Below are 20,064 nucleotides of genomic sequence, written 5' to 3'. Positions count from 1 at the left end.
ATAAATGATTATCTATCCGACTGTAAAATGTTCAGTTTTCAGACGTTAATATCTTCACTAATCTGCACTTTCTTTTGATTCTATTTGGCATCGATACGATCCCATCATATTAGTTATTTGGTCTGACCTGCCAAACATAGCTGCAGAGCTGAAATATCCACTTTTTTAAGGTTTTTTGACCATAGATTTTCTCACGGGGGGGTATTTTTTACAATTCCTTGGATACCTTTAATAGGAGAAGGTTAAGTACTTTTAGGTTAAGTACTTGACTGTTGAATGTTATATTACCTTTTTTAATTTCTTCCTTTAAAAATCCATATTTTCGTTATATTTTTCAATGGTTGTATATTTAAATTGAGTTTTATTTCTATGTGTTGACTGTAAGATGTTGAGAACTTGATCATCCTGATGGTTTGACGCACACAGAATAAAAAATTTACAGTATTTGTTGCTTCTTCGTTTGGCTTCTGATGTATTGGTCGTTTGTAATTTGACTCCTGTTAAACCTTTAGCTAGAACTAATTATTCCTAAGGGGTTTGTAACTGATTTCCACCCAAATTCAGTGAAAAAAAGAAATTGATGAGGTTTAAAAAGGTCCACAGAGTCACACTGATCGCATTTCTACGCATCAAGCTGGTTAATTTTGCACCTAATTGCCAGATTTGTTGAAATTGGCAATTTAAAAGAATGGAGTGAAGTCTCTTAATAGGTGCTAATGATGAGCAGTTAATACTTTGTTTAACGTCAGATCAGACTTGTTTGTAATGAGTGTCACTATGATATACGGTTACTAAAGCTGTGGAGCTGCTTGATATTTGATTAATTTCTTCTGTATTGACGGCCAAAATATTACATGCTTGATTTGATACTGAAATGCTTCATTTGTGTTCTTGCTTTCTACGTCATTAGTTGTGTTTTGTACCGGCAGACTGTCCAAACATCTGCGAATAATAAAAACTTTGTGTAGTTGATTGTGTTCATGTTTTCTTGTCTGATCGTCCGCCACAGCAGACTAAACCAGCCATTTAAAAGTTAGCATAACTGAGGTTTCCTGAATAACTAAAATCTGATAGGATGTCATGTTTTTCTTGTAACTCAGCTCCTCAGATTTCCCATAATACTGAACCACTTCCAGTTTGTGAGGTTATTTCCAGTTATTCCACTCAACCAATGAGTAATGAGATTTCTGTAATGGGAGTGTTTGCTTCTTCGAAGGCCTCATCTTAAGGCTGACAAATTGCTCGAGTTGGTTGCTTCTTACCATCCATCCACTCTACTCAACATGGAGCTGCCTTTCATCACCGCTGCTGTGCTGTTCCTGGTTGATGGAAACATAAGTTACAACCATATGGGGTTGTAATCGAAACATTGGGTTCAATCACAAAAGCTTCTTATCCCACTGGCCTGGGATGATTGCCTTTTGGTGGACAGTATGTGATAAAAGATGCATTTTGGATCTAATTTGATAAAAAATACATAAGGTGTCTTTAAAACGTCAGCTGACACGTTCTCAAATCAGATGCATTTATGAAATCTTTGACTCAGCACACAGCTTATCTTTGGGTTTTGTAGGATAACCGTTGTCCTTCTAAAAAAGGGACAGTTCAAAAAAGTTTAAGCTTGAAAACTATGAGGCCATATACAAAGAAAAAATAGATCTTTGCACAGACTTGTGTGGACTAATTTACCAACAACAGACAGAAATTTGGTTTAGAAATACCTGAAGTTGATATTGTAAAGAGTCTCTTTTGTTTCTACTGAAACGATATGTTTGACATTTGTTGGAAAAAGTACATCCTTTAGTAAAATTGCAATTAACATCTTTAAAAAGTTGCAAAGTCCCACTACTACTGATAAGGAGCCACATATTTTAGTTTTTATTGAAGTTGATTGATACAGAGCTGATTTTGTCCAAATGTAAAAAAGAATTATTCTCAAGAAATAATCTGCTGATTATTTTCTGGATCAAGCTAACTGATGTTTGGTTTGGTAAAAGCAGAGAAATGCCATCACAAATGGTCATAAAAGTTGTGGATGGAGCAAACATTCATTCAGAGTCATTAATAAACCAACGATTTAATCTGTATTTGTGTAAATTCTGGGTGGCCTACCTACTAGAAAACGTCAGAATTTGTTAAATATGTAAAGTTGCCATATAAATATAGTAAAGTTTTAAGAAATGGAGAAGTAGAAAGTGGCATGAAATGGTAAAATACACTTAATACTAATATTTGGGTATACGTACATCGATAATTCTATTAATTTTAAGGCAATGATGCAATCTTCTGTGTAAAAACAGCAGCACGTGGTTAGACTCCTCCTTCATCCTGGGCTCAACCAATAGCGTGATAGAGACTCACCCGGAAGTCCCGCCTCCTTGCATGACATAGGGAAACATGGCCGCTTCCACCAACAACAATTTGGAGATGTCTGCGTCTATCAGCGGCATTTTGAATGAAAAACATTGCCCTGAACATTTGCAGGTGTTAAAAACGTTTACGTCTGCGTTGCGGGATGAAAAATGCAGGTACGACTTGAGTTATTCGCTGCTGTTTTGACTGGAAACGTGAGAGAGTTAGCTTAGTAGCTAAGCTAACGTTAACTTGAGTCATCCAGCTGTCAGCTACGTACCGTTAACTATAACGTCCAGGGAACGTGTTTGTTTATTGGTCTTTTCTAGAACCAGTTTTATCGTTTAAAAACATGCAAATGGGAAAGGTTGCTCGACAATTGGACTTCATTATGATTTAAATACGTGAATCGGAGCTCCAGTCGGTAAACAAGACTGTTAAGTAGGCATGTTCTCTGAAATGTCGTGTTTCCTTACATTTTATTGTGTTAATGTCATTATCTACACTTCTGTTTGAGCCAGATCACTCGGGAGCCTCCCATTTCACATTCTCATTGCCTTTCTCCTGTTTGTTGGCCTACTTCCTGCTCTTAGGGATGCTGTGGAGGAGGAGGCGTTTTCCAGTCTGTTAAAGGTCCTCACCAGGCTGTATGGAGAGCTGCAGACTGAGGATCTGCAGTCTCCCACCCTGCAGCTCCAGCTGACCGCTGAGTGCTTCAGGGCACAGAGGAACTCCTGTGTCCAGAGCGCACGCAACCAAAAACTGCTCAGGTATCAGCAGCATAAGAGACCAATTTGAAAGAGAAATTTGTCAAATTGCCTCCACTTTCCCAACAATATTGTATTTTCTGTTACAGTCACATGAAGAAGAAGTAGTTCATAAAAACAGAACTTGAACTAATCACTTTCTGTTTGACGTTATCAGTCTTTCATGTTGCTTTAGAGGAATCTCGGCCCTCTTCTCTCCAGCGGTGCTTCAGCTCATTGAGGTTTGCAGCATTGGTTTCTGCACAGCTCTCTTAAGGTCCCACCACAGCATTTCAGTCAGGCTGAGGTCTGGACTCTGACTGGACCATTGCAACACCTTGATTCTTTTCTTTTCCCCACATTCTGCTGTAGATCTGCTGCTGTGTTTGGGATCTTTGTCCTGTTGATGAGCCAGTTTCAGCCCAGCTTTAGCTGTGGGACAGATGGCCTCACATTTGACTCTAGAATACTTTGGTATCCAGAGGAGTTCATGGTGGACTCAATGACTGCAAGGTGCCCAGGTCCTGTGGCTGCAGAACCAGCCCAGATCATCAGCCCTCCACCACCGTGCTTGGCAGCTGATATGCTGTGTTTGGTTTTCTTCATTATGACCAAACATCTCCACTTTGCTCTGGTCTGTCCAAAGGACATTGTTCCAGAAGTCTTGTGCTTTGTTCAGATGCAGCTTTGCAAACCTAAGCTGTGCTGCCATGTTCTTTTTAGAGAGAAGAGGCTTTCTCCTGCAGCCCTTCCAAACAAGCCATCCTTGTTCAGTTTTTTTCTAGCTGTGCTGCCATGACCTTTGACCTTTAACATGCTAACTGAGGCCTGTAGAGTCTGAGATGTAGCTCTGGGCTTTTTCACCTTGGGGTGACCTTTAACCTTTAACATGCTAACTGAGGCCTGTAGAGTCTGAGATGTAGCTCTGGGCTTTTTCACCTTGGGGTGACCTTTAACCTTTAACATGCTAACTGAGGCCTGTAGAGTCTGAGATGTAGCTCTGGGCTTCTTCACCTTGGGGTGAACTTGCTGGGACGTCCACTCCTGGGAAGATTGACAGCTGTCCTGAATGTTTTCCACTTGTGAATAATCTTTCTCTCTGTAGAATGATGGACTCCAGATAGTCTGGAAATGGCCTTATAACCCTTCCCAGACTGATGGGCAGCAACAGCTGCTTCTCTAAGATCATTGCTGGTGTCTTTCCTCCTTGGCATCGTGTTAAACTGACAGAACTCCTGCTTTTATAGAGCTGCTCACACTGACTGATGATCAGTTAATCAGAGCATTGATCAGCAGCTCCTGGCTGCTACTTGCTCTCTTTACTCTTAATTTTTCAAACACTGCTTCTGTGTTTTGTTTTTGTTTCTTTTAATCATCAACACGGTGCAAAATGCTATATGTTGCTGTTATTGGAAGCACTAGATTGTCCTTTTTATTAGATTTTCATATAAAAAACCCTAGAATTGAAAGCGGAGTACTTTCTCATGCGTGCCTTTGTTTGGGATTGTATTATTAAAGTGTTTAAACTTCTTTGTTTTCCATGCAGGGAACTCGGTTTCATCGATGTTTCCCTTAAATTCTTGAGTGTTCTTCGGGCCATGAATTCAGGGAGCAAAGCTGCCGTATTCGAACGTAAGTCTAAAGTTGGACATTTCAACAGATTTGGCCAGGTCTGATCTTTGCTTTTGTTTTATTATCTCTGTGCTCTGTGGTTCAGCTCTTCGCTGTGGGATCCAGTTTCTTGGTAACCTCGCAGTTGGAAACCAGTTGTGCAAGGATGACATATGGCGGTTAAGCTTCCCTGATCTTTTAATGTAAGTTTTGTGTGTCACAGTCATGTTTTAAACATAATAAACCACAGCAGACTGGACCATTTAGTCTCCATCTGTCCAACTCTGCTGAACTGCACCACAGCAGAATTTTTCGTCATGGCAAACACTCTGAAGTGATATTTTAGGACATGAAGCCACCCTAACACTGAGAATCCAAACGTGTGTGAACAGGGAGCTACTCAGTGTTGATGATGAGAAGGTGGTGACCTACACCTCCATGGTTCTCCACACGTGTATCGACGGGGCCAAGGTGGAAGATTTGTCAAAGCCGCAGAACATCAAGCTGGCTCTCAAGGTGATGGAGCTCTGTAGGACCCAACCAGACCTGGACTGGACGTAAGTGTGTTTGTGAGGGTCTGTGTAAAGCTTTTATGTGTGCATAGCCAACATATCCTCTGTGGGGGGTGCAGAGAATCTTAAAGATGTGCAAATGATCCACACTCTGTACATGATGGAGATAATTACAACAGGAGAGCGACGGTATGGGGCTGCATTGTTGCACATGACATGTCTGTGAAGGCAACCCTTAAGATTTCTTCATCTTTATTCATAGTTAGGGGCATGGAGTGACCCCACTCTGTCCCTCTCTTGGTCAGAGCTGTCGTACTTAACTCTTGGAGCGTGTTATTACAGTATTTCTGTCAGCAGCTAACGGGAAGATGTTTCTGACAGCTGTCAACAGCGCTGCCTTGATGGTGCATTCCATGACAAATAGAAAACGGGAATTTGAATTTTAAATGCTCTCTCCGGGTCGGGAATGAGATCCTTCCCCAAGGGGAGGAGTTCAAGTATCTCGGGGTCATGTTCACAGTGAGGGACGAATCGGTGGATCGGTGCAGCGTCTGCAGTGTTGCTCTGCACCGACCCGTCGTTGTGAAGAAGGAGCTGAGCCAGAAGGAGAAGCTCTCTATTTACTGGTCAGTCTACGTTCCTACCCTCACCTATGGTCAGGAGTTGTGGGTAGAGACCGAAAGAACGAGATCCCGAATACAAGCGGCCGAAATGGGTTTCCTCCGCAGGGTGTCTGGGCCTCCCTTAGAGATAGGGTGAGGAGCTCAGTCATCCGGGAGGGGCTCGGAGTAGAACCGCTGCTCCTCCGCATTGAGAGGAGTCAGATGAGGTGGCATCTGGTTAGGATGCCCCCTGGACGCCTCCCTGGGGAGGTGTTCTGGGCCCGTCCCACTGAGAGGAGACCCGGGGGAGACCCAGGACACCTTGGAGAGACTATGTCTCTCGGCTGGCCTGGGAACGCCTCGGGGTCCCCCGGAAGAGCTGGAGGAAGTGGCCGGGGACAGGGACGTCTGGGTTTCTCTGCTCAGGCTGCTGCCCCCCCGACCCGACCCGACCCCAGGAGAATCAGCAGATAATGGATGGATGGAATTTAAGTTAAAGGTCTTCAACTAGATGTCAAATGTTCTTTTCATGACATAAATCATCAAACTAAATACTGGATGAGCATTATTAGCTCACTATTTCTAATGTTAAGTGAGCCGTACGACTGATGATGAGACTTTCCTCTTCTGAGGCACGGCAAATGAAGCATCTTCTCAAGTTGAAGTTAGCCAAATATTGGAAGAAAAGCGGCTGGATAGCCTCGTAACGTCCCACAAGCTCCCCCTGCCAATCTAAACCGCTCACTGGGTGGCACATTTTCAAATGTAGGGGGCCCAAAGCAAACTGCCGGGGCTTTTGAGTTCAGACACCCAGATGTATGCTGTCAAGCACAGAAAAGAGATTTTATTTTCCATCATAGGTCCTCTTTGATGCTGAAGTGTTGAAGTAACATATTCTCACATCCAGCAGTTCAGGATCAGTTTCTGTCGGCTGCAGCGGTGAAAGAAAAGGTGTTTTTGGTGTTTCTGCTGTCATTACTCTGCTGATATGTGCTCATTCCCAGGGTGCTCATTGCCACCCAGCACTTCCTCAAGTCTTTGGCTCTGGTGGAGAACATGTACTCTGGGATGTCCCATCATGAGAGGTACTTCACTCTTTCTGGATTCCTCCAAACAAATGAACACTTAAAGCTGGACGAGTTGCAAAGATTTACGCTTGTTTTTCCCCAGAGTCACTCTGCTGGAGCTGCTCTTCGCCCAGTTAAGAGAGGAGGACGCGGAGGAGTGCGGCATCCCCCCCAGCGTGGCTCGTTTCCTGGCCACGTCCTTCCAGAAGGGTTGCGGAGCTGTGCTCACTCTAGCTACTGGCTCCGCCTCCAGCGATGAGGTGCAGATGTGTATCCAGCTAATGTTTGGCTTTTCTTCTTTGAATTAGTTTCTTTCTATTCAACCAATGCACAGAACGAGAGAAGTGGGGAAATTTAAAGGAGAAAACACTGGGTCAGTCTTCAGAATATCACGTTTCCAGCTTTACTGACAACCTCAGAGTGGTTGGAGGGCAAAATAAATCCTCTTCTTTGATACGTGGGGCAGCCAGCTCTTAAATTGGAACTTATTCTCTCCATTTGGTACATACTGTACCCGCTCATTCGTCTTTCTGAGGCATTTGTCCGTTCACAGCCGTTAATTGTCCTCACACTGAAGCTTTTACAGCATCTAAAGCAGCTTCCACGACAGCTTGGACAGTTTTTCACTGCATTTCCACAGAACTCCCAGCAGCCTTTTTGGGCTGGACTGCAAAAGAACCAGATCATGTTCTTCCAACTGTATTCTCTCCCAGAGGGGGGGGGTGTTATTAACCATTGCGGTTGGCAGCGTCTGTCCCATTCTTCTGGTGTTATTTTAATGTTGCCCTCTTGTTTTATAGCTTGATTTAACATTATTTTCTTTGAGATTTTGAGCAACCGCACATATTTCAAATGCTGTTTTCCCGTAAATATCACCCTGTTCTGCTTTCTGATTCCTTTGATGTCGTCTCTAAGCCGTCAAATCGTTGCTCTGTGCTGCGCTCCCCGGCAGGTCCTGCAGGAGGCGCTGACAGTGATCAGCCTGCTGGACGTGCTCTGTGAGATGACCTCAGACCATAAGCAGTTCATGTTCCTGCAGGACCACCCTGACCTTCTTGTGACCACGGTTGGTGAGTCAAAGATGGCCCGACCTCTCGGCCTGGGGTCAAAGACCAGGATTCCCCTCACTGCCAATAAAGGGTCCAAACACAGAAAAGACACTCAGATTAGTTAAAAACTTGTTGTGGTGATGTCTGGTTTGTTCACAGGGAGTGTGGGGGGGGTTAAAAGGTGCTTTTCTCACTATCTTCCTCTCTTTTTGTTGTTTCTTGCCACGCTTTGCTTTCCCTTTCCTGGGCAGAGCTCCTGGGGCAGGTGCATGCGATCGGGAAGGCCAGTAAGAACATCTTCAGCGCCGCTCAAAACTTCTCGTCCTTCAGCGCAGACGGAGACCCTTCCTCTCACTCGCCTGTCATCAGCTTTAAGGCCCACCTCATCAGGCTCATAGGAAACCTCTGTCACAGCAACACCAACAACCAGAACAAGGTTTGCGTTCTGTTAAGGTGGGGATGAGGGAACCTGTGAGTTTATTTTTAAAGAAAAGGCTTAAAGATTAGACGTTTCTTTCCTGGTCTCCTCGGATCTGAGGTCTCTTAGCATTCATCAAACACCCTTGATCGGTCTAACACAAAGGGGTCAAAGGTTAAGAGGCGATTGAGGGGTCTGGGAGGCCCATTGGTACAATAAATTAGCGTGTTTGTGGCCCAGGCTCCAGTAATGAGCTGCTGTATCAACTGTCTGGACCTCCCGAGCGCAGCTGAGGACTACAAATGAGAGCCGGTAACCTGACTGCGTGCGCTTTAATTTAAACGTGAACATCCCCTGCTGGTGGTTTTATCAGCTTTTCCTGCCTCGCCATCCGTCAGCGGTGCATTATAGACTCAGTTGCACTTAATAGAAACAGATTTGTGGAATGCTTGTGGGATGGCCACCCTCAGTTGGCCTCTCTATAATATTTATGGATGCTGATCTGTGGTCTGTCCGTGGTCAGAAATCACCCCCGTATCTGTTTTCACTGCGATCTCTTCCAGTAAACCAAATGTCATTCTGTTCACCTTTGGGAGAGATCGTAACTTTAGATGTGCATGCAAAGCACTGAAGGCCTGGTACCGGGCTGAAGTCCGGGTCCAGTCGCTTGTTATTCATCCCTTTATGGCTTTAGACCTAATGTAAGCAACTCGGGTGCTCGCAGCACTCAGCAACTGTGTTTCCTTGACAGTCTAAATGGCATTTCCATTTAGTGAAACTCAGCACTTTGCCTCGTTCTGCTGCTCCTAACAGTCTGTTTGGAGGACGACCACAAAGGCACCGGCAGTGATTAAGCCTATAGACCGGGACACTTGATAAAGAGCAGATCACCCGGCTGTGGTGGTGTTAGACTAACCCCCGACCACACGGCTGCTTTTGCATGTGCTTGAATGCGAAGCTCTGCCAAGGACTCCATATTGTTGCTTTTCTGTCGGCTCTGAGGTTGAGTTGAATTTTATAACCAGCTTAAAGAAATGTTTTCCATCATTTTTAAGGAGGTGATTAAAGTCCTGAAGGTGCAACGTTTACACGTTGATCACGTCCTCTGATTAGTTACCGTCAGCTTGTCTCTGGCATTTTCCAGGTCTGGATAAATATGAAAAAACGTCTTGAATATTTCACTTTTTTATTATCTCTGAACTGAACACAAAGCACACAGAATAAGATGCATATTAGCTTTCATATCTGAGCGTTAGCCATTAGTTTCTGGGATGATTTCTGGCTTTGATTCAGGAAGGATTTTGAATCTAATCGTGTCTTTTCTACGAAATTTGTCTCCTCAGGTGAGAGAACTCGAAGGCATCCCTCTCATCCTGGACAACTGCAACATAGACAGCAACAATCCTTGTATCCTTTGTCCTGAATTATTGTTCATTTCAGCGTCCCATTCTGATTCTGGCTGTGTTAGAACGAACCTTGCGGTAGCTTCTCAGGAAAGCAGGTGAAGCTTTTACAGCATCTAAAGCAGGTGAGATGATGAATGCTGCAGCGTGCACGTGCACGTGCACGGTTGAGCTGCCTCTGACTGTCCAGGTTCACTGGACCGAAGACAAACTTTAAGTTTCTGCTGTTCAGTCAGCTGATGTGGACCCGTGCACCTGCAGGTGTGCACATAACTCCCGTCATACATGTGCTGCAGATGGCTTGGCTCAAAGCCCCCCCCCCCGCTGGGCACCCAACTACCCGTTGATATTAGTTTACTGAAGTGGGGGTATTGTGTCAGGCTGCCTTTTCACCCAGTCAATAGTCTGAGCCGAGCCTTTGTTCGCATGCAGCCCTTCACACAGAGAACCCACTGAGCATCTTTTCATGTTGTCAGACATCGTTTCTGCTCCGACAAAAAATGGTCAAAGAGGAAATATTTTGGGAGTTATCTTGGAAACACGAGAGGTTTTCTATCAGAACCCGAGACAAACGCCAGGCCGGCGTTTTTACACACGTTGTTCTCCTTAACGACCGCCTCAAGTCATGAGCCAGTGGGCCATCTTCACCATCAGGAACCTTCTGGAGAAGAACACCCAGAACCAGGAGCTGGTGGCCGCTCTGGAGCGGCGCGGCGCGGCCGACTACTCCGCCCTCAGGGAGCTGGGCTTCCTGGTGGAGGAGATAGATGGAAACGTGCTGCTCAAAACTGTGAGGAAAGACTCCTAAAAACACCAGAGGCAGCGGGGAGAAGGAGAGCAGGTTTTCAGGCTGGCAGGTTCCTTTGTTTAAGGATTCTCATTGATTTTACCCAGCTGTTGCGCTCACTCTGCCTGCTGAGGACCTGTTCTGTTTCTTCTTTTCAAGTGTTGTGCCTGTCATCAGAAGCTGACTGCCTGTAAAAAGTAAAAAAGCTCATTTCTCTGATAGTTTATCTCGGAGAAGTATATATAACGTGCTTTTCTACCTCAGCAATCGTGTCCCGCTGGGTCCTTTTTCCTTTGAAGTCTCCCTGGTAAAGAATCAGACCAGGATGTCGGCAGCTCCTGCTTTGTCTTGGTCTGAGTTTGGGAAATGAGGAGTTAGTGAGTGGTGAGCACATGCTGCTGACCTTTGGAGACGCTGATGCTTTGCGGTTTAATCCAAAGACAAAGAGCGCCGCAGTGTCCAGGCTTTCTGCTTTTCAGAGACGCTGATGTTACCAGCGGGGGTTGGGGGTTTAATCTCAGGCCCGTCGTGACTTTTGCAGTAACCATGAAACGGAGAATGACCAAATCATGATATAATCCACCCCCTCCCAGCCTTATCTAATTAAATTGTGGCGTCTTGGCCATGTTCATTCAATGAGAACTTATACTAACATGATAATCTGCAGCAATATTAGGACGAGTTGGGGGCCCCGAGGCGTGAAAAGACAACATCTCTGTTCCTTCGTGCTGTCTGTTTGGTGCTTTCCTTTCTCCTTTCTGTTGTATCTGGGTTTTTTTTTTGCTTTTATACCTCGGGGCCACCGTAAAAATATCTGAAGCTATGCATGTTTTGTAATTTAAAAGCAAGGCTCGGTGCACATTATGGGCTTATTGCTCTGTCACTGCTTGCTTTTACATCTACTCTTACACTGATACTACAAAAGCAATGACTTTATACTCATTGTAAGGCTTAACCAGGCATGCAGCGTGGATCTTTAACCATTTTAATGCTCACTTTCTCCTCGGGCAGCTCTTTTCTCCTTTGAGCAACTTAAATTTGACAGACTTCCGTAGATTTTTCTTAGATATTTGATATTTACTGTACTTCCTGTTTGGCGGTATGTTGCATGTTTGCGCCTCTTCTTTTGTGCAGTGGCGGGGTTTCTTGATCAGTAAACAGTAAGCGCACGAATGAATGACGGAATCAGACGGAGGGAGTCAGACCAGAAGCATTAGTTTGCAGAATGTCATCCCTCCCAGCTCCTCCCGCTGATGGATAAGCTGAGCGGTCCTGACAACTCAACAATGCAGCGCTTTACGGGCCTGCCCACACCCTGCTCCACCCTGTTTGCACTGCCTCTGATTTTTAATGACAAAATGTATTGAAACAATTGGATGGACTTTCCCCTCAATCCGACGGCATAGTGAAGGGAGCTTATGCGGTTCCGGTCCCCAGGATTTCAGACGGCTAACAAAACAGCTGTTACTTGCGCTTGACTGGCTGGCTGCAATGCTTTTCAGCCCCACAGGAAAGAGGCTGGTTGAAAGAGGTGGCATGGCTTCAGCCATGTGTTCATATCCCACCACATCAGCCAAGGCCAGAATTTCTCGTTTCCCATATCAGCATTTTACACCGCAGGCCTCAGCCGCAACGTACTTGTGCCTTTAGCCGAAAACAAACGTACTTTTCAAGGTATATTCATCGTTTCTGGGTCAGGCAGCGCTGTCGGGGACTCAATGAAGAGGCAAGGAAAGGATGCTCAAATTTTTATTGATAAAAAAAACAAAACAAAACCCTCAGATGTCCCGGTGTGTCGGTGATGCAGACCACAAAACAAATGATGTAAATAGCTCTGCCTTTTAGAAGCACCGTTAAGGAAACCCACATTTTCATTCTTAACGGCGGTTTCCACAAGCTTCTCTGGACTTTCCACGACTGCTTTGAAAGGTGAAGGCTCATATTAAGATGGACAATCTGGGTCTGAGTCGTTACAGTTCAGGAGCTTTGATCAAAGACACGAATTCCAAATAATTTATAGCTTTCAAATCTGAATACAATGACATTAGAAAACACTTGTAAATAGTGACTCTCTTTCCATCTATAAATGACATAAAGTGCCACGTTCCTCATATAAAAATATACTCTTCAAATTGTTTTCTAAGTTATATAAAGCCTAAATAAACATTTCTGAATACATTAAGGATGCTGTCCAAAAATAGCTTTGAGGCCTTTGATCCTCTCGTACCCCTTCTGTGTGGTTAGGACACATGCCATCCACCCAGGCAGGCCTAAACCGCGCTGGAAGACCTTGTGTAAGCAGAGGCCACGATGCTGAATTCCACGTCTCTGCTGCTCATGGGAATGTTGGATGTATCCAAACCTGATTGCACCTCTGTCGAGTTCCCACCAGGCTTACATGGTTTTCTCAGAAGTCGAGCCGTCCAAAAACAGAACAATGATCACAGTCAGGAGGAAGTGCTGTTTAGACCGACGAGTTGGATGCCTAAAATACTACATGGGTGTCTCTCTGTCCACGAGATGTGTGTCGGCATCACCAAGCCTCATTAAATAACTCAAGTCCCATGAAAAAAAAGGTATGACGCGACATGTGAGTGCAAAAGAACCTATAGCAAGTTATGGCACTGATTTAAAATAAAAGACTGTAAATATAACTCCACGGGACTAAAAAATGTTACTGCCCACTTTAAAGGAAGATTATAAAGAGGGGAAAAATGTTAGAGCCGGAGAATTTGCTATAAATCCTATAAGGCTTTACAGTTTAGCATAAATATAGGTGTTAAATCTTCAGTGTTTAAACAGAATACAGTGTGAGAGGACATTAAAACGTGTGGCTGCCAACATTCGGGCCTCCTCATTAGAAGTTTGATCGTATACATTTCCTTTTTTTTCTCTTGTGCTGTGTTCTACATCTTTGCAAGATGTTGTCTTGATAATAAAGCTTTGCTTGAAGCAAATTGAGAACATAGAATCCTTTGTATGGTGTCGTCTTTGAGTGTGTTTTCTAACTGCTTGTATCTGCTGCTCCCAGTGCTCTCCAAACCTCATTCGGGTTCGTTTTCCTTTCTCTCAAGAGTTCCAAACTGGATTTAAAAATGTGCAAAATGTAATAAATACCTCCAGGTCCTTCGGATTTCCATGTTCCTACTTGCAAGTAAAAACCTCTGATTTCTCGCTGCAGGTGTTGCACTTGACAAAGCAGCACCAGTGGAACTTGCAGTTGCACTGCCAGACCCGTGTGTAGTGGTGTGTGTCGTAGCCCCGGCCGCAGCACATCACGTTGCAGCCGTCCGTGTGGCTCGAGGTGCCGTTGCACAGCCTGCCCCTCGTCCCCGTGCTCCCCGTGGCCGTGTCCTCCTCGCAGTAGTTGGGGGAGCGCTCCAGGTACACCAGGTCTGTGTCCGTGGGCTTCTGGTAGCCCCGAGCCTCTTTGAGACGTAAGAAGGAGGGCTGGCGGAGACGCGAGGCCCGCACCGGCTCCACTTGAACGGCGTCGCTGTAGCGCTCCTTCAGCAGGTAACCGATCTCTCTGAACTTGGGCAGCGTGATCCAGCAGGTCTTGGTGGTGCAGGAGCCCGACACGCCGTGACACTTGCACTCCAGCTTCATTCTCTCCTCCAGTATCTGCTCACAAACCAAAGAAGACGGTTATGAGCCCAACAGAGACTCTTTTTGGGTAAATTCACAGGTTCTTTGCTTGATATAAACCCGTTTATTCTGTCCTTCTTGGAAAGCTGGGATTTCTGTGGGCTCTCCAACTTTCAGCACAGCGGCCAGTGTTCCAACTTTATGTCAAAAACCTGGGGAAAATAACTCATACCCCCAAACTGTAGTCTCTAATTAACTTTACCTTTCTTCAGACCACAGAATGGCGTGACAGCCAGAGAAAACTGTTGTGCAACTAGACACGTATAGAATGACACGGTTGTTAGAGCAGATTTACATTAAAATGTCATAGAAACATTTTCAGATGACAAAACAGACAGGTGATTGATTCCGATGTGGAAAAACATCGCCGTGCCCCTTTAGTTGAATAAAATAAAAGCTTGTTTGGTCGCATCGTGAGTTAAAGCCGCAGCTCTCTTTCCCCTAATGAATATATCGCAGTTTTGGAAGTGGCCCCCGGCTCTGGTCGGCTCAGTGTGTGCGCTGATGAAGAAGCGTGGACCGGGAGAGGTTTGGAGGGAAGAAAGAGACGGCAAACGGCGTTTAGAACGACTCTGATGCAGATAAAGCGTCTGTAGCCCTGCAGCTTTTACCTTTCGGCCTGCCTCGTTGTTGTGGAGGTTCATCAGCCGGCGTGCGTTTTTCTTGATCTCACGGGCGTCTACGAAGCGCCGCGAAAACTCCACGCCGTACTTGACATCAGCCGAGCAGCCCCCCCATTTCCAGCCCTCCTCCTGGTCGTGGTAGCCCTGCTTCTCGCGGTCGCAGCCGCACTGGCTCAGGTTGCCTTGGCTACATGCTGACGTCACGGCGTGGGCAACCCCGGCTGCGGTTATGGCGTAAGTGAATGCTGCCTCCCTGCTGCCTGGAGAGAACAAACCAGAATCAGAATACGTTTAAATGGAGGTGAAAGATCGTTAAAGTACGATGTTTGAGCAGCTCTGTCACATAACTCCTACAGTTAAGGGTTTAAAGTGAGTTGGATTCACTTATTTCCTCCTGAAGCACCAACGTGCTCCACAGTTTTCTCTTCTTTAGAGCATATTTTCAGGTGGGGAAGGGGGCTGAAACTGTCTGATGACTTTACAGGGTTATCCTGCTGATATTCTCGTTTTCTCCAGCTAACTTTAAGTTGTTGCTTCATTTGTTGAGCCTCAGAAGTGGGAAATTAGAACTCTTTTGCTCTGGCTTATTGCTTTACAACATAAAAATCTGCATAAACTGAACTCCTTTAACTGCGATACAGAGTAATATCTCATGTCTTGTTCGTCTGAGGCTGTGTTGACCCATTTTACAGGAACTTGTTCTTATGTTGTGGTGTCTAAAACCTTTTATTAACTCGACCGTTAAACTCCGAAAGAACGAAGATGGTGGACGTCCTCAAACTGAATGTGTAATAAAAAGAAATCAGGTGCTTAAAGAAACATTAATGATGCGAATTCTGGACAAAACATCAGAGTTCTGCGAGATTTAATCAGCCAAAAGTTCCAGTTTCCTTCATTTTCTATTCAGTTTTACTAGTTTTATAGTAAAGGACGGTGTCACTTTATGCCAGTAATGGAACTTTAGGTGAGTTTGCATATTAAACTCATCTCTAAAATGGGTAGTTTGGGCGTTTCTACCCAACCAGAATGACTTTTAACTTCCAAGACGAGCTCAACGTCAGTTGGAAACGATGAAGCTGGACTGTCAGAGTGGGGTTTGAGAAGTTTAAGGAGAGTAGATGTGAGCGTATGTGTAGCATCGTAATGGCTCTGGTTTCATACGCCGTCACCGCCGCACACCAGCAGTCGGTGGAAATTACAGCAATAATCAGCATCGTGAAGGAGACACAAGTGACATCTACTGGCTGAATGGAGGGGCTCGTTTTGCATCGTCGGCGGCGCTTCACACTCGGCTTAACCGTTGCTATGCGCCCCTCTTCGGTGGTCCACTTTGTGGCCCGTTTCCATGCTTTCCTGTGTCACCATTTGAACTTCAGAATAAAGACGTTCACATTAACGCTCGGAGAGGAAATGGATTCACTGGTGCTCCAGCTGGAAATGGGATACTCCTCCTTTTCGATGGGGATAGCGCTGGGCCTGAGTTCTTCTCAGCAGCCCAGATTATTAATGCGTGCTGTCTCTGGTCGAGGCGATTGTAATGGCGCCCTTCCAACCTGACAAACTCCTTCGCAGAAACCACCAGGCCTGCGGTTCTCCCCGTCCATAATTCAAAACAAACTCCGAAGTCTTCTCTCATCAAGCTAAATCTGCCACCCATTCAGATATGTTGCATGGAGAGTGTTTCTCAAGGCATCAGCAATAGCCAAACAGCCTTCTCTGCGCGCTGTGATTTGTTTTGATTGAACAGCAGCGCATGCAGGGTTCCATTGTTGCCATCCAGCTGCTGGAGCTGACTTCAATTAGTGGTTTGCATGAATCTCTCTCGTGTTTCTCAATGCTTAATGAGTTCACAGGCCCTGCAGGTCAATCAAACAAAGTGGTGGATGATACATATACCACACATGAGGGGCTTGTATTTTCTTTTTTTCAAAAATGGACAAGGGAAAAAAAAAGAAGAGGAAAATAAACCTTTTTTTCCCCTTTTACTATGAATCTGGCATTCATAAACAGTCACAGCTTTCTAACTAGTATTCATACAGATCTAATTCAATTTGCTCTCACAGAAAGTTCTTAATTGTTTCTCATGGAGAGGAACACGAGGAACAGAGTTGGGTCTCAAATGTCTCTCTGAGCTCATTTACCCAGAAAAGGAAAAAAAAAGAAGAGACGTTTCCTCTGACAAAGGAAATAAAGGGATCCAGACGTCTCCAGTGTTGAAGAAAGTGATCGCTCCCAGAACTGCAAGATTAAACATGCATCCAAAGCCACAGCGAGACCGCAACAAAAGTTGAAATTCAATGTAGAGAAGAGGTTCACGTTAGGAGCAAACTGTGAGCCATAAAATGTGTAGTTTCAGTGTTTACAGACGGCGCAGGTGTGACTTAATGCCGCCTGAAGCTGGCTTGTCCTAATAAATGTGACGCTCCAGGTTGGACCTCCTGAGCTGAAGCTTCAGTTTGGATCCGAACACAATCCAACCCTCGCTTCTGTTTGGGTCAAACATGAAAACTTCACAAAATCAAAACGTAGGAGAGCGAGTTTCAGACAGACTGACCTACTCTCAGCTCTTGTCCAAAGACGGTCCTCTCTCCCAGGGCTGAGCAGTTCCACCGACCGTACCGGAACTGGAACTGACACTCGTTGATGCCCAACTGGGCGCCTTCGCCGATGACGATGATGGCATCAGGGCGACTCTGACAGAGGGCTCTCTGACGAGGGGCCAGTCCCGGTATCTTGTTGCAGATGATGTTCGCACCCAAAGCTACCACAGAGGACAACGCCCTGCAGGCATACAGAAATGGGGGTTACAAAGAGATGGAGTCATCGATTATAACTGCACTTTATGAGTAATATGGATTACATTCTGACTTAAATCAGAAGGAAGCTTCCAACTTTAGGTTTTACTTTGGTGTCAGAGGACAAACGAATACATGCAAGAACGTCGGTTAATGACAGAAATGGCTTCAAATCCATCTAATTTTCCATGTAGTTTCCTCTTGTACTGAAAACAGAGCCACTGCAGCTATTTTGGGCTTCAGGACCTGCCCTTGTTATGAATGAGAGGTAAGTATGGTGCAGCAATCACCCTCTTTTTTAATGCCATAAGAAAGAGCTCATTCCAAAGGCCTGCCTCTGTAAGCAGAGCATGAAGTAATATCTTAATAGCCCTCTTTTCCATATGTTGGCCCTTGTCTGACGAGGTGCTCCCATGACAAAGTGGCTCTGGTGAAATGTGTAAATCCATAAGAGCAGGTTATCTCATCAACTGCGAACATGCTCGAACATGTAAAATCATGTAGATTAAATACTGGCTCCACACAATCAAACCTTATAAATGGTCGTTTTATGGCTGTGTGTTAAGGGAAAATCCGTCGCTCTTACTCCGTGTTGCTCTGACTTCATTTTGGAATAAAATGGAAATGATTAAACGACACATGTCACGCACCCTCCATCCACGTAACCCCCCCATAAATCTCGCAATTGCAAAGTGGAGAGCTTTACTGGTTAGATCTTTTTATTTCCCAGCGTGTGCTTTTAATCACGCCGGTATTTCACATCACTTACAGGTAGACAAACAAACTGTCAAGACTTTAAAGACGTTTCGAATTGGATGGGCAGCTCCAACTTGTTCCTCTCGCGCGACCCAATTTTGCGCGTAATTGGCCAATTTACGCGCGAGGCACAATTGCAGCCGAGATTAACATAAAAGCGTCTTGAATTTAAATTGAGCATTCAAAAGAAACGTACAGGTAGCTACCGCTGGTGAGGATGAGGAAGATCTGGGGGTAGTAGACGGACAGCAGCGCACTGCGAGCCGAGATGATGAGCATGGTTGCGCATTGAACACAGCTTGATTTGCTCGCTTGGTCTTACAAAAAAAAATAAAAAAAAAGATGGAAAAATGTGAATAAATATATCCGTTTCTTTGAAGTCCAGGCGTTTAAAGTAGAGTTGTCTCCGTCTTGCTGCTTCGAGATAGTTTAGCTAATGGAGCCGAGGCGCGCTGCGGCAGCTCCGAGCTCCGCTGTCCGTGTGCTGGAGATGAGAGGCTGCATCCCCGGCCGATGTGCGCTCTGCCACCTGGACTGAAAGAGGACTAGGTGGGGGGTTAAAAAAAGAGGGTGGGGGTTCCGGATGTGCGATACGCCCGGCTTACGTCTCCAAAAGTTAGAATGTTGAGGCATTGGGAGACAGCGGCCTCCCCCGGTGCACAACGCCCCGGGATGATCCCGCACACCCGGCATCCCCACCCCCTACACACCCCCGGACCTCCGTCCACATCTCTCTCACGCTCTCTCAGCCAGTCCTGTGCATGATTTTCGCTCGTGACTTCTGAAATTGTTCAGAGGTATTTTCCATCATTGCTTTCAGCTGTGGAATCCAACCTGAGACATTTTTTGGAGACAATCATGCTCGAAATTCCTCCGAAAACAAACACACCAACTCATTTAGATTCATATCTTCAGTCAAGTTTCAGCAAAAATACCAAAAGTTAGTAGTTTGATTGTTTTCTCTGTCTTTTATGCCCGTAAATGAAATAAATCTGGCTTTAAACTGTAGTAAAAGCAACGTTGTGGGTATTTTACTCAACAATGAAGCAGTTCACTGAACCAATTACGAACCAACACATTTGATGATTATTGTAACAAGTTTTCATTTCTATCTTCAGGGTGCAGATATCCCCTGAAATGTTTCAGGACTTCATTAGACTCTGGTCCTTCAGCTGCTTCTGCATAACAAACATTACGCCCTCATGTGGTGACGTGAAATATTTCCCCGCTTGCCTCCACATTTGATTTGGCCATTTTCGATGTGTTTTGATGTGAATCTTGAAGCACTCGTGTGACCAAATGTAACAGAAAGTGCTCATGCTGCAAAATGCTGTGAAACAAAAGGGACATTTAGCTGACACAACCTTTTAAAGATGGCATCCCACTTAAAGGATGAGTGTGTTTTATGGGTCGGATTCACAGGGTGGACAGAAGACAAAGTACAAACTCTCCTGGCTTGTTGAACAAATAACCACAAGAAGATTCCGCTGGTGAAATGTTCCAAGTGAGGTATGAATCATCTGAAGAAAAGTTCTCTTTGAAAGCTGAAGAGGGAATTATTATGAGAAGGAACCTTTTCATCTCGATTTATTGTTGCAACCAGCAAAGCATATTGACAGCTAGGAGTTTTAAAGTTTATTCTTTGGTCGTTATAAGATTGGCATGGCGTTCAAACACCTTCAGTTTGTGATCACA

General features: G+C 45.0%; 2 protein-coding genes across 3 annotated transcripts; one reads left to right on the top strand and one right to left on the bottom strand.

Moving 5' to 3' along the window:
* Positions 1–2,383: 2,383 nt before the first annotated feature.
* atxn10 (ataxin 10) lies at positions 2,384–13,504 on the top strand. Of its 2 annotated transcripts, XM_072377488.1 has the most exons (11): positions 2,384–2,528; positions 2,946–3,122; positions 4,645–4,730; positions 4,816–4,912; positions 5,102–5,266; positions 6,828–6,908; positions 6,994–7,150; positions 7,843–7,960; positions 8,191–8,375; positions 9,701–9,764; positions 10,384–10,659. In XM_072377488.1, the coding sequence occupies exons 1-11, from the start codon at positions 2,398–2,400 to the stop codon at positions 10,566–10,568; spliced, it is 1,446 nt and encodes a 481-aa protein (XP_072233589.1). In that variant the 5' UTR covers positions 2,384–2,397; the 3' UTR covers positions 10,569–10,659. The 2 variants fall into 2 exon arrangements, with proteins under 2 accessions (XP_072233589.1, XP_072233590.1); XM_072377489.1 differs by lacking the exon at positions 8,191–8,375 and having other exon boundaries at positions 10,384–13,504.
* A 187-nt stretch (positions 13,505–13,691) lies between these two features.
* wnt7ba (wingless-type MMTV integration site family, member 7Ba) lies at positions 13,692–18,670 on the bottom strand. Its single transcript, XM_072377234.1, has 4 exons — positions 18,566–18,670; positions 17,373–17,599; positions 14,807–15,078; positions 13,692–14,171 (listed from the first exon to the last, which is right to left on the bottom strand). The coding sequence occupies exons 1-4, from the start codon at positions 18,646–18,648 to the stop codon at positions 13,692–13,694; spliced, it is 1,062 nt and encodes a 353-aa protein (XP_072233335.1). The 5' UTR covers positions 18,649–18,670.
* Positions 18,671–20,064: the final 1,394 nt, after the last annotated feature.

Source organism: Leuresthes tenuis, unplaced genomic scaffold (assembly GCF_036924035.1).
Source record: "Leuresthes tenuis unplaced genomic scaffold, fLeuTen1.0.hap1 SCAF_23, whole genome shotgun sequence".
NCBI lineage: Eukaryota > Metazoa > Chordata > Actinopteri > Atheriniformes > Atherinopsidae > Leuresthes > Leuresthes tenuis.
Note: the sequence above shows the minus strand (reverse complement) of the source record. Positions and strands in the feature narration are given on the sequence as shown.